At 37.0% G+C, this 15,064-nt stretch overlaps 1 protein-coding gene across 12 annotated transcripts in view; it reads left to right on the top strand.

The window, feature by feature from the left end:
• The window catches only part of VPS13B (vacuolar protein sorting 13 homolog B), a 928,813-nt gene that overhangs the window by 87,893 nt on the left and 825,856 nt on the right, over nucleotides 1-15,064 (top strand). For 11 of the 12 annotated variants that reach the window (XM_030553556.1, XM_030553553.1, XM_030553555.1 and 8 more), the window contains exons 4-6: nucleotides 641-761; nucleotides 12,085-12,252; nucleotides 14,440-14,621. In XM_030553556.1, the coding sequence (XP_030409416.1) occupies nucleotides 641-761; nucleotides 12,085-12,252; nucleotides 14,440-14,621 (471 nt within the window). Of the gene's footprint in view, nucleotides 1-640; nucleotides 762-12,084; nucleotides 12,253-14,439; nucleotides 14,622-15,064 lie in introns of those variants that run through there. The other variant, XM_030553557.1, reaches the window with a different exon arrangement.

The raw sequence follows: 15,064 nt of genomic DNA on the forward strand, positions 1-15,064 counted from the left end.
TAACTCAGTTATTTTATGAGTGAGCCATGTTTTCTGTTGCCAAAGTGCTGAAGGTAAATCAGTCATATAAAAGCTTAAAGATGAGCAGTTACTCCAGGTTTGTTTATCTATTTTAGGGCAGTATTTGCTGTTTTAAAGGTCTGAGAGAATGTCTTGCTTCATGAGGCAGCTTTAATTAACTGTGGTAAAAAGGACATGACTCTGACATGTTGGAACTGTTCAAGATTGTTTCATGAGCAAACACTTACGCTAATCCGATAAAGGTGGATAGTGTTTCTCACATTTATTTTTATAGTCTGTAGAGTTTTTTCTTTGATTTTTTTCAGGAATGTTTTGTCTGAATTGCAGCTAATTATGGTCATCACTACAATGTGTGACTTTTGCTAAAACAAATCCAATCAAATACTGGATTGATACTCTTTTTTATTTGCATTTCAAATAATCTGTTTTTTACTTTCTAGTTAATCCCAAATTACTGTATAATTTATGGTTAATCACAAACTATCAGGTGCTAGGAACAATACTGGCAAAAATATTATATTTATCAAATCTAGCAATCATAAATCCCTTACATTCATCTGCTCTTCTGTTATTTGTTTCTTCTTTGAATAATTCAGATTAATATTTGTTTGATTTCCAGGAAGACCATGAAAGCAGTGGTTCCAGTTCAACAAACCGCAGTACCACAGAGAGTGCAAAATCATCAGTGAAACCACGAAGAATCCAGCAAACTGCTCCTTCTGATCCTGATTTACCTCCAGGTAATGTACAACATAGCTTTCATGAACTGGGTTGTATTTGTGTTTATTTGTATGTTTTATATGAATTTTATAAATAAACTAGGTTAAAGGTTTATTAACTTGGGCCCAAATTTTCAAATCTATGCTTAAAATTAGGTGCGTTAAATATATTTAGGCACCTAATAGTAGCCTAATGTTTCAGAAGTGCCGACCATCTGCAAATCATGCTGAGATCAAAAGGATCTAGCAGCATTTCAAAACACAACTAAATTAAAATAAAACCTGACCTTAAAAAAGAAAAGACAAATTTTTTCCTGATAATTCCTTATAGGCCTTTGCACAAGGACTAGCGCACTCTAGTTTTTCCAGTAATTTTGGCTGATGACCCTGTGGTCTCAGATTCATGTAATAGTTTGAGGCATTACTCTAGTTTTAAGAATATTATATCTGAGGTTGCTTCATCCTTGAGTTGTCTGTCCATTGGTAGACACACTAGTCATTTGCTTTCTGCTGAAGGTTTTGACTCTGCTGAGCCTGAGGACATTGGCTTGCCTTTTATGTATGTGTCTGCCTAGTTGAACTGAGGATGGTAGCTTTGTCTGTGATGTTTCGCCCTTTGTGTTTAGATGGAAGACAGTTATTTTTATGTGAAGTGTACATCTGTATGTTCAGGATGATAAACATTGAGAATCTTATCTCAATATTTTATCTTCTTTATCTTACAAGGTTTTCAGTGTGTGTGAATGTAAATTTAAGAAATCATCCTCTTTCTGTTCATAGCGTTGGATGTTTTCCTTGTGGTATTTTTCTTGCTGGCAAACTTCTTGATCTAGGTCTAGGGCACTCCTGTTTTTTAGGAGTTTTCTTGAACATTATTATTCTGGGCCTTCAGAATTTATTAGACCTTTCTCTACCTCTTCATAGCAGCAGAAGGCTCAAGTTAATAGTTGTCTCATTAATCTGACCTTGGGAGAGGACATTAAAGTTTGTGTGCAGAGCACTTTGTGTTAGGGAATATATTAAGGGATACAAGCCTAGACAGCTCAAGGATAATCCTGCCTTCGTGTGTAGAAATAGACTGGATGATCTCTTGAGGTCCCTTCCGGTGCTATATTTCTATGATTCTATTATATGTTGTTTTGGCTCACTTTGGTTAATTGACACCTGTGTTAGAGCCAAGGGTTTAAAGACTGCTTTGATTTGTTTGCCTTGATACATTGGTGTTGAAGGCAGTCTGGAACTTCAGTGACTTGGATACAGGAGTTTTGGCACACATCTCCTACCCGGGCAGCACTTCAGCTCGTTGGTAGTAGAGTTTGTCCATCTTGGCTCATTGTGTCCTGTCTCCACATCATGAGGTTCTGAGACCTAGTTGTCCTGACCCAACCCACAGAAGCCTTGTGCGGGAAATCATCAGTTCGTCAGTGATGGTTTCGGCACGTTGGAATATTGGTTTCTATGAGAATCTTCAGAATATAGGTGCTCTGGATGCATGCTTTTTGGAACACAGGCATCTCCTGGAGTGCAGGCCCTCCAAGAGGGCCATTCCTCCAAGAACAATTGCATCATGAAATGCACTTTTCCAGGCAGGGACCTGTAATTACCCAAGGTGAGCATGTTACTGGGCATGTCAGTATCAACACCTGGTGGCTATCAGTTATCATGTTTTTCTCTTAGTGCTTCAGTAGTTACTTTGCTCTTGTGGATCTGACAGTACATTGTTACTTCGGGTCTGCAGGCACACTCTATGCATTCAGTGGTGTGGTGAAGGGACAGACATTCAGTATATCAGTGTGATAAGCTCAACAACTAGAACTGTTACCAGTGAGCATCAGTAAGAACTGATGTCTTTGGATAGACCAGGAGAACTTAGCTGCTCTGAAAGTCTGTCAAGTTCAGTTTTGTTTTTTTGATGCATCTAGCATCAGTCACCTTCCATGTCACTCAAATGTTCCATATAATATGCAGCATAGGAATCCCAATACTGTGTATCTTCTTCTATGATTTAGATGTCATGTCCTAGGTAGGCTTTAATCCACATACAGTAACTCCTGACTTAACATTGTAGTTATGTTCCTGAAAAATGTGACTTTAAGCGAAACGATAAGAAGAGAATCCAATTTCCTGATAAGAATTAATGTAAATGAGGGGGTTAAGTTCTGACTATACACACACACACACACACACACACACACACACACACACACACACACACACACACACACACACACACACACACACACACACACACACACACACACACACACACAGTTTTTTAAACAAACAGTTTAATACTGGTACACATTGATGATGATTGTGAAGCTTGGTTGAGATGGAGGATTCAGAGGGTGGAATATTTCCCAGGGAATGCCTTACTGCTAAATGATGAACTAGCAATTGGCTGAGCCCTCAAGGGTTAACTTTCACACTCTACAAGGCAGCAGGATTGGAGGGAGGGGAGACAGCATCGCAGACAGAGAGAGAGAGACACTGTGTGTGTGTGTGAGAGAGAGATGCGCATTTCCCCTTTAAGTACACTGCCTTGTTAATTAGATCAGCTTGCTGAGACGCAGCCGCTGGCAGCAAGCTCCCTCCATCCTGAGCCCTGTCGTATGTCCCCCTTCTGCTCTATGGAAGATGGGGTAAGCGGGGTGCAGGAGCAGGGGGAGGGGGAAACCCTGACATTAGCCCTCTTCTTCCCCTCCCCTCCACTCAGCAAGCAAGAGTCTCGGAGAGCAGCTCCAAGGCAGAGGGCAGGAGCAGCACATGGCAGTGGGGGAAGGGATAGCTGCAATTGCTAGCCTGCTGGGCACCTGCTGCACAGGGAACTAAAGAGAGCGGGGAGCTGATAGTGGGGCTGCCGGTCCACCCTGGTTCCAAGCCCCCATCAGCTAGCTGCAACAGGCTGCTCATCCTACAAGCAGTAGGCAGGCGACTGTCAAACAACGTTAGAAGAGAGCATTGCACAACTTTAAAGGAGCATGTTCCCTAATTGATCAGCAACGTAACAACGAAACAATGTTAACCGGGACGACTTTAAGTGAGGAGTTACTGTATCTCACTCTTATTAAAGTAGCATATCTCCCACTGTAAACAGGCTGCTTTTAGTGTTTAGCAAGCATCAAACCAGAATGGTGGAATCGCTCAATTCAACATGAGCTGTCCAAATGGCCCAAGTATTTTCTCAGAAACAAGTATAATGTAGTGGAAGGAAGTGCTGCTTGATAGAGTTTAGCACACAATCTTCACATGTGGGACAAAATTCAGGGCTGTTAGTTTGCAGGGAAGCATCACCAGTTTGGCAGAAACAGTTTTGCAGGGTCAGCAGATCACTTTGAATGGTGGTGGTGATGGTGGCAACTGAGAGAGGCACAGGGGCTGCCTGGGTTTTTACAGGAATGCTCTGGGTTAGATATATACATAATAGTTCACTGAACCATGGCATGTGAGGGTTCTACTGAGAGCCAGTAGCCCATGGGTCATTGTAATCATTGTAAAATGTATGTGTGGATAATATTTAAGGAGTTATATATTTATACTGAAAATTATGTTAAGGTCTTGGAGTTAAGGCAGGTCAGCAGGAGGTGACATGCCTCATTCATATTCCTTTCAGGCAGAAAGTAATATACACTTACCTCCCTGTCTGGTCATGCATATTGTACCCTTCACAGTGTAGGCCTATTTGAAATATTGTGAAATCTACAAGAGAAGAAATTCACAGGATGAAACAAACAGCAGCCAGTATCCTGTTAATGACTAATGACAGAGGATTGTTAGGGTATATCTGAGGGTACAAGGAAATGCTCAGGGTCCTTCAGTGGGGAGGCAAGCTGACCACATACTTGTCTGATGAAAGGAGGATCACAGCCGAGTCTCATTATAGAGCTCTGCAAGAACTTTGGGTCAGCATTACTCTACAAGACATGAGAATACCTAGTTGAAGTGTAGGCTTTTAGAATGCTTCTATTTATTTTACTGTATATGTAACCATTTGTTTCCAATACTTCTACTTGCTATTACTTGAATTTATTTTATTAAATAAACTTATACTTGATTTCACTATAAACATATCTAAGTGTTGTGTTTTAAGTCGAGTGGTGAGGTGAAACTGGTAAGCTGAGGAGTACAGTTTTTTTGGAAACAGTGAATCTGTGAGTACTGTGAGTGCAACAGGGGCTGAACATTCCTGGGAATTGCTTGGCGAGCTCAAGGTGGAGTATGCCTATTGCTAACCTGTAAAGAGACAGCGGGACATAGAGGGGAATGCTTGTATTGCCTGTGGCTGGTGGAGTTGGCAAGCTGCTCCTTGGCAAGCACAGTTAAGGCTTCCTCACACTAAGGGCAGATGATAGCAAGATGCCTCACAATCCTGCCTAGCCCTGGAAAGCATCACACTCACCCAGACTGATCCTGTTTAGTTTGTGAGATTCAGTTCTTCCTTCTCATTATATTTGAGCAAAGTAATTACTGATGAAAGAGAGAGCAATTTGAGGGGTTTTTTTTAACTTTAATTGTTTTGCACCAAAACTGTACAGGAAACTATTGATAGAACTCGTTTCCCAGCTTTTCATTCCCCCAGTCAGAGTTTTCTACAGCAGAAAATCTTACTATTTTGTGGTTTTGCAGACTATGATGGATCACAGAGAGAGCATCATGGATGTCAAAACTGACTGGCTTTGAAAGGCTTATGAAGTCAGAATATTAAAGAATTTCCATTTGGACAGGTGGAGGGGATACTATTCGCTCCACAAAGCTGGAACACTACTGTTGTTTCTGTGCCAATTATGATACCTGGGGACTCTGTCTACCCTTTGCTGCCACAGTGGTGAAGCCATATTCAGATTTTTGAGGGAGCTGAAAAATAATAATTGAACTATTGCCTCAATCGTGCCAGAAAGTTGCCTTGTGGAGACTGAAGGGGAAATAGACATTCCTACTGAAGCAAAATTGCAGAAACCTGAAGTACATCCCTGCAGTAAGTGCTGCTTGCTGTATGGTCCATAACCTCTGAAAACAGATGGGATCATTGTGGGCTGGTCTACACTACAGCTGTAAGTCGACCTACATTACGCTACTTCAGTTACGTAAGTTACATAACTGAAGTCAACGTAACTTATGTCTACTTACAGCAGTGTCTACACCGCACTGTGTCGACAGGAGACGCTCTCTCGCCAGCTTACCTTGCACTTCTCAGAGAGCTGGAGTACAGAAGTCAAGGGGAGAGTATCTGTCATCAACTTAGCTGGTCTTCGCCAGACCTGCTAAATCAACACCGCTTCATCAATTGCAGCAGTGCCAATCTAGCTGTAAATATAGACATGCCCTATGACTAAGGTATTAGGAAAGAGGAAATCAGTATTTTTTTAAAAAAATGAAATTGTATTCCATATACATTTTAAAAATTAAATTTATAAGCTTTCTACTCTCTGCATTGCCTCATGGTTCTTATAAATTTTGCCACAGTTTAGTGCATGCAGTTGTGAATATTTTCCCGCATATTTAGGAATTTAATATATTTTAGTCTATCCTATCTTTATAATTCACCTAAAGCTTACAGGAGACTTAGCTGACTGAATAGCGATGAAACTGTCGAAAGGCAATATTCTCGCCATAAGTGTGTGAATTATATATGAAACATTTAAATGATCATTATGTAAGTTTGATGAATAAATCAGAGAATTGAAAAAGTGTCAAACTCTTTTTTGCATTATTTTGAAATATAACAATACAAATAAAGATATATCGAGCTTTGAAATAAAAAAGCTTTGTTTTAAATGTTTTCAGAATTAAAAAAAATTAGAGCTCTTTTCATTTTATATTTAAATATGAGTGAAATCCTGAGCATACTGAAATCAATGGAGTTTTGCTATTGATTTTAACAGGGTAAGGATTTCACTTGTTATGCTGAACCTGATTCTGTTTCTCTGATGCAAATCAAGAGTAACTCCATTTAATGTATTAAAGTTACATCAGAAGAAAACAGTGCAAGTTAGATCAGAATCAGACCATTTCAATTTTTACCATAAAATATAGTTTAACTGATATTTGTACTGTGCACATTGCAACTTTAAAAAAAGTCTAAATATGTTTGGGCCTGATTCCTATTTGCACTGAGGCCACTTCACACTGCTTTAATCATTTAATGTGGTTTTAATGTGGATGTAAGTATAATTTACTTCCACCTTTTTCTTTTACGCCTTCAGAGCAGTTTAAAGTGGTCTTAATGTAAATAGGAATCAAGCACTTTATAATACTGCAAATCATTCTACAAATATTTTTAGTCTATATTCTAATCATCAAGGATGAATTGGTACATTTCACCCTTTCTCATCTTTTGAATTTCAATTACAAGCTTTTTTCAGTAAGTTTTATACTTCTACATGTTGATTTAAGCAGTTGGTTGACAGTAGGGCAAAAGGGCAGATTCAGTTAGTGAAAAGGTCATGTAAGGTTAGAGAACTTTAAGTTTCACAGCTTAATATTGACAGCTTTCACTTGGCCTCCTGGATTCCATCTTGTTTCCTTACACATATCTCCAAAGAAATACTTCCCCTCCTTAATATCATATTTGTTATTCTTTAATACACTCATGATAGTGGCAAGATCATAGCATAATAGAAATGTCTAAAAATAAATAATTATGTGGGCGGTAAGCTTGTTCAAAATATTTTTAATATAATGAAAGATTCATTGCACATTGTGTGGTAAACCTTTCATATTAAATCTTAAAAAAAAACTCAGATATTGAATACCGTTGATTCTGAATATGTTCCAGGGAAATCTTAAAATCACATTTGGATATGTAAAATAACTGTTTTGAAACATGGCTAAGACTTCAGTTTCAGCCATTTTGAATTATGCAAATGCAGATCATCTGATAAGAATGTATACGGGGGAAGTATGTGAATTTGTAGTTATATAACTTGAAAATGGCTAATGCATTTTGCTCAAATGTGGACCAAAAAGCAGACACGCATTTTAGGATGAAATCAAACAAAGAAAATTGCAGCCCAAAATTTGTATGATAAACTGGAAAAAGGAGAGTTAGAATAGAAGTTGAATCTCAACTTTAATGCTAACTATCTCCAGCTGTCTGAAATTTTGGTCAAATTGCATACAGATCTATTAACATGGAGGGATGGTTGCTGATGTCCATTCTTAAATGACACACACTAAAACTACAGGAAATCCTAAATCAAGGATCTTTCACAAACTTAGAAATCACTTCCTATTTTATACGTAATATTTCAATCAATACCTTCTTATGCAAGTGCAAATAAATCAAAATTCACATAGCAGCTTCAGTAAATTTGAATTAATTTTTCAGTACATATAATTAGGTATATTTATATGCTTTGAACTTTCTTAGGTCATTTCTGTACTCTTAGTTCTTAACAATTATAACCTTACAACTTTTCTCATATTTGTATTCAAACACATTTATGTAAAATAGTATTACACCAAAGTGATGCATATATTATAAAATATTTTCTCAATGTATATTACAACATAAAATTTATGAAACAGGAAGAAAAATTACAGAACTCTTCATAAAAATATTTTAAAACGTAATCCTGAGTTCTACTTGTTTCATAATCTTTAAAAATCACTTTATTTCAGATATTATTTCTCACATCTAGACATCTCATGTTCTAATACAAAATATTGCATTAATCTGGAGTAAACAGACATGTTAAGATAGTATTCTAGTATATCTTATATAAAAACTTCTAATTATACTTTAATGTATGATGATATGAGAAATGTGTGTGTGGTCAGGGTTAAGGTTGATCTTGGTGTCTTATTCACCTCAATCATAACTATGGAGTTGTGGCCAATACCTACAGAATTTGTACTTAAATGAGACCTTACTGACTGCAGTATTGTATCTGAAAGAGGAAGTAGTTCTAAAGTTTGTGAAAGGACCCCAACTTCAGGCTTTCCTTCATTTTTATATTTAGGAATGGACTTCAATTAGTCAATATTGAAATAGATTTTTTTGTGTTGAAACTTTGTTTTTGTTTTCTGGAGTGCAAATGAACAGTTATTAACACATGTGCACAGGTTAAATGAGTTGATGAAGGAATAATTTTTATTAAGTAAATATTTTCAAATTCAAGTCTTTAAATTGTTATTCCAGGAAAAGTTTAAAAACAAACTCCCACCTAACTAAATGCCAAAATTATCCATTTTTACCAGCCAGTGATGATCCTGTAGGGAGGGAAAAGAGCAGGAGTATGTCCTCTGAGGCCTTGTCAACACATGGACACTCAGAAAGTTGAGATGAATTAATTAAATGTGTTTAATGAAAGCATATTAGTTAAAGTGTATTAGTCCCTGACGTAGATTCTGTCATTCAGAAGTAAAGTGGCCTTAGTTTGCTGTAATTTAGTCTTTGGGATTAATCTGTGTGTTCAGTGTGTTAACTCTGTATTTACAAAAACAATGGACGTATTAATTCCCAAACACAATCCTTGGGATTAAGCACTAAGAGATGTTTTAGTACTAGTTCACCATCAGTTTCTATAAAGAGAAATTATCCTCAAATTCAAAATAATCTTTCTTTGTGAATTTAGTGCAGAGGGCAGATCCCACCTTAAATAAAGTGGATTAAGAAATGGAGCCCCACATTAGAAGCAATATTATCAGCTCTCGTTAATGTGGTAATTGAACTCACTGAGAATGTGAAGTATCAGAGGGGTAGCCGTGTTAGTCTGGATCTGTAAAAACAGCAAAGAATCCTGTGGCACCTTATAGACTAACAGATGTTTTGAAGCATGAGCTTTCGTGGGTGAATACCCACTTCCTCAGATGCATGTAGTGGAAATTTCCAGGGGCAGGTATATATATGCTAGCAAGCAAGCTAGAGATAACGAGGTCAGTTCAATCAGGGAGGATGAGGCCCTGTTCTAGCAGTTGAGGTGTGAAAACCAAGAGAGGAGAAACTGGTTCTGTAGTTGGCAAGCCATTCACAGTCTTTGTTCAGTCCTGAGCTGATGGAAGTTTCAGTTCCTAACAGCCAGAAATTTTCTGTTGTGAATGGATCCACTGACTTTCCTTTTGAAAGATCCAGTGTGGGGAGCTTAGAGAAGCTCTCAGATGGAGTAGTGCATCTCGAAGATGTACCTACTTGGCTGATTATGCTTCCTTTGCACAACATTAAGATGACAGCAACTACAGAACCAGTTTCTCCTCTCTTGGTTTTCACACCTCAGCTGCTAGAACAGGGCCTCATCCTCCCTAATTGAACTGACCTCGTTATCTCTAGCTTGCTTGCTAGCATATATATACCTGCCCCTGGAAATTTCCACTACATGCATCTGAGGAAATGGGTATTCACCCACAAAAGCTCATGCTCCAAAACGTCTGTTAGTCTATAAGGTACCACAGGATTCTTTGCTGAGAATGTGAAGGCTCTATTAAAGTGAATGTTGGCAATCTGTCTCCCAGTGATAATGCCCCATCCTGGGCAGATGGTACCAACTTGTAACAGGGACCTGAGTGTTGACTGTCTCTTGCACGTTGGCAAGACTTGTATTATGTGTCATGGCAGTGAGGTGGTATTAAAAAAAAAAAAAGAAATTTAGTAAGGGTATCTAGCTGGGCAAGAGATGAGGCATTATCAATAGAGGTGGTATGGGAGGCACAATAAAGGGGAGATGAGTTTTCTGGGAGCAAAGCATAGGGTTGCAGGAATGCTACATGTTTCATTTCAAAGGGTGAGGCTGCTGCATGGTTCTGGGTCACAGAGAGTCCTGCTTTGACAGCTTGTTGAAGGCCCTATAAATCCTATCTGCAGCCCCAGTTTAAAAGCATCTTACCTTTGCTCTTGTTTAGTAAGAATCCCTTCACCCTCCATAGAAAATGGCACCTATCATCAAATGTCTTGACATTAGTGAGTGAAGTTATGGAGGTTATGTAAATAAATATTTAATTGTGCAAATATGACATTCTATGTGTACCCTATACATGAGACATTATTATTGGTACATATGGTATGTTTGAGTTTGCTCTGTTTTAACAACATTGTTTGAAAGCTGCCCAAAGAACTGTTAAAGATCGTGTATGGTTCTTCCCTCCTTTCCCCTTCCCACCCTCCAAAAAGGCCTTTTTTAAATGCCTCTCACTTAGCTGATTAAACACTAAAACACTTTAAAAAGTAAATCAGACCCCATTAATATGTGACATGAGTTTCTAAAGGCAATATTTTATTTTGTATAAGTGGAATAAGTTCTAAGTTTGACTGCCTTTTTTCAATCAGTTTAAACTATAGTGACCATCACTGTCTCTATAATATATAATGCATGTGTTTTTACATATTATATTGGTATATGGGTAGGTAATAACTTAAAATATAGTGATGTGCAAGTAATATAATTTTTAAATAGTTGTATCTGTTTCTTTTCTCTTAGCAGCATAAATTAATTCACATTTTTAATATATTCTGTATACAGGAAAAACTTCAACATGGATAGGATTGCATTTCTTTCCTGTATTGTTCAGATGAGAATTTTTACCCTCCACTGGGAAAGCATAAAAGAGTTAGTTTTTCCAACCATGTTATGGTTGAACAAATTTAAATAGGTTTCTTCCCAGTAGGCTTTATTGCAGGTGCTAACTGTGTGAGTTGTTGACAGAAATTGATTCTGTTATACCTAACAGAGTTCTTACTGAGGAGCACATGAATATATTGGTCATTAAAATTTAAATTGAGTAATAAAAGTACTTAGAAAGATGAATGATGTTCTGTGACTTCTTGTAAATGGATTCAGAGGGAAAAATATATGTAAAGGCATGTATATTTGAACTAGTATTCTAATAACTTTGTATATTCTTTCCAAGTCCATTTCTGTCTTTCTTTAAATATAGTTTATTTTTGTATGTTCATATAAAATTTTTTAGTAGCAGTATTTTGTGATCTTCTCCTCTCCCCGTGCCCTTCCCCCCCAAAATAAATTTTGCACTATCCTGAAAAATTAAATCTGAAGGTTAATTTTTGCCACCAGGTTTCAACATAACAATCTAACACCTACTACTGCATTAAAATCCTAATAGATGAGAATTTTTGTTTTTGTGTTTCCTCTGCCACACTTGCTGGAAGCTAATGCACTCAGTAGCACTGAATGCAATTTTAAAGAAGTTATGTCCTTGGCTTTTGGCTAGGGAAAGGTTAGTGTGATAATGATATTCTGATGACTGGGAATAGATTAACCTTGGAAATAATTTGTTTTATATTTCGTAATTAACAAATTTGAGGGGAGAAATTAATAGTAGCATCTCTTCCTCATAGCATCTGAGAACTCTGAGAATCATTCTGTTTTGTCTTTTTGTTTCCATTTGATAGGTTACGTGCAGAGTTTGATTAGGCGTGTTGTCAACAATGTCAACATTGTGATCAACAATCTCATATTAAAGTATGTGGAGGATGATATTGTTCTCTCAGTCAATATCACTTCTGCAGAATGCTATACAGTGGATGAATTTTGGGATCGTGCATTTATGGACATCTCTGGTGAGTAGATACTTTTGGGTCTTAGATTCTATAGTATTAGAGCTCTTATTCCTTAGATGAGAATTTAAATTTCATGCAAGTAGCTTTCCAAGTGTTGGAAGTGAAATTGCTTTCTATTATATTTTCAGTTTTCTTTTTTAACATAGTTGTTTTTTTTTTCCATTACCTGTACCTTGCAGACCACATTATGGTAATTTTATATGTTGACTATTAAGTAGGCTGAATGGAAATGCAAACACATGCAATGTATTTTATGGGATAGAAAGACCGTCAGTTATTACATCAGTTAAGTGAAATAGTACATGCCACATCACACATCAGTAGGGGAAAATATCAAGTTATCTGTTCATTTTAGGGTGGGGTGTGTATTCCCCAGGACCTTGGTATCTGAGTGCCTCACAATATTTAATCTATTTATCTTCACAATTCTCTTGTGAGGCCGGGAAGTCCTATTATCCTCATTTTACAGATGAGGAACTGAGGCATAAGAGAGACTTGCCCAGGGTCACAAAAGAAATATGTAGCAGAGAATCAAACGTGAGTCTCTTGCATATTGTGCCATTACTCTAACGACTGGACGATCTTCTCTAGCTAAAATTTATAATAATTGTGGTAATATTATAACATTACAAAATATATCTGAAGCCAAGATGATGATAAAATATTTTATTTTATTTTGCTTCAAAATAGCAAGATATGATTTTATCTGATGAAAATGTGCATTTTTGGCGGGTTATCAAATTGACAAAACTCTCCTAGGGAGAAAGAAATGAATGGGCTGGTCTCATCCTTGTGCATAGACTACAGTAGCTAGGAGTGTTTTTAAGGTGAGCTCTGAGGTGCAAAGTGAGTTGGGAAATTTACACTGTGCATAGCTCTAGCCTGTATTGTTCTCATTTTTATAATCACCAAATTCACAAAAAAGACCATCTTTGAAATATGCATTCTATTTATTTAGTTGGGGATTGGTCCTGCTTTGAGCAAGAGGTTGGACTAGATGACTTCCTGAGGTCCCTTCCAACCCTGATATTCTGTGGTTCTTTGATAAAAAGTTAAACTGACCACAGCATGGAAAAACGAGTTAAGGCACGCTGCCCTTCTCAGCTGTCATTGGATTGCAGAGCAGGGGCTGGAGAGTGATCCATATGTCTTGGCTTCCCAGTTGGACTAGTCATCCTAGATAGAGTTCTTCTAAGAGGAAGGGTCTCAATGGATAATCCATTTGGCTGGGGCATAGGACAATTGATAAAAGGGCCAAGGAAGGAAAAAGAGGGACTCGCCCTGTTCTGCCTTTGGCTGCAAGATATAAAATTCTTCTTAAATGGGAAAATGTATATATTTTTTCCTCAGTAAAGACCATACAAGATCTCAAAAAGAAACTTCTCTTTTTGTGAGGTGATTTTGCATCTTGGGAGTTTTCGGCAACTCTGTTATTTCTAGCAAACTTGTGACTATAAGGAAAAATTAATATGTTTTTGGTTAATGATAGTGCAAGGATTTTTTTGTCCTCGCAGATTTATAATAAAGTATATGAAAATTGAGAGAGTATTTTGGTTACAAACTTCCATGTTCTCTGTTGCCTAATTTTTAACTATTGGCTTCAGCTGTTGTGTCTCCCCTCCTTCCCCCAGTAAAACTGAATGTAACCTTTGAGTGCATTATTGGAAGTGTAATGTTGTTCAGATTTATTAACTTCTTTCTTCTCCTTTCTTTCAAGATCAACACTCTTCCCCCTCCTGTCCTCTATTCTGGATAATCATTATTCCTCAGGGATTTGAGGCCTCTGCTGTGTTTGGGACAATAGTTTTTAATTGTGGGTGGGATCGTTATCTTTGTGGAAATGTTTTTGTTTTTAAAGTGCAAAACACACACTTTAAATGTGTGTTTAAATACAAAACATTTTAGTAAGCTGTAAAGATAAATATATTACCAAATACTTACTTAGCAAATGATTTTTCTTGCTAAAGCTCTTTATTTTAGCCATGTGAGCCGATAATATTTGTGGTAGCTTAAATAAAAGATAACACTGTTAACTACAGTGGCAGTCTCTTCTCTTTTTCTGTCAATCTATTTATTTTTTATTGATTATTATTGTTTGCTCATAGAATAGTATATTATGCATATTAAGTATTTGCTTCTTATTTTTTGTTTTAAACTGTCTTAATATTTTTTCTTATCTTTTTAAAGCAAATGATCTGGTACTAAGGAAAGTGGTTAATTTTTCTGACTGCACAGTATGTCTTGATAAGAGAAATGCTAGTGGAAAAATTGAATTTTACCAGGACCCTCTCCTTTACAAGTGTTCCTTCAAAACTCGTCTGCATTTTACTTATGATAACCTTAATTCCAAGATGCCATCTGTTATCAAAGTAGGTACCAAAGTGTCTTCTTTTGTTTCCTCAGAGCCATATGTATGAACTACTTTTCAGGTTTTAAGTGTGTAATTTGACATTCATAAGAAAAATCAAAGAACATGAACACTAACATAGTACATTAACTACTATGGAATTTTTGTGTCTTGGTTTATTAATAGACTGCATGTATTATGTATACTAACAGCTGTAAGAAAGAAAAGTCCTGTTCAATCCAGGCAGCTTTTTGCTTGAGCTTAAAAAATGATTGTAATTGTACCACAGAATAAAGATTTGAGAAAACAGAGGGGAAAAAGGGAAGCTTACAGTTAAGTTTGGAGACTGCATGATTTAGGAGATTAGTAATGGGACATAGAGCATTTTCAAATCTGGTCCAGACACAGACAGGTATTAAGCAAAACTTAATATATTCTAATGACTGTTCAGTGGTCTAGATGTAA

The sequence above is a fragment of the Gopherus evgoodei genome, chromosome 2 (genome assembly GCF_007399415.2).
Source record: "Gopherus evgoodei ecotype Sinaloan lineage chromosome 2, rGopEvg1_v1.p, whole genome shotgun sequence".
Lineage (NCBI taxonomy): Eukaryota > Metazoa > Chordata > Testudines > Testudinidae > Gopherus > Gopherus evgoodei.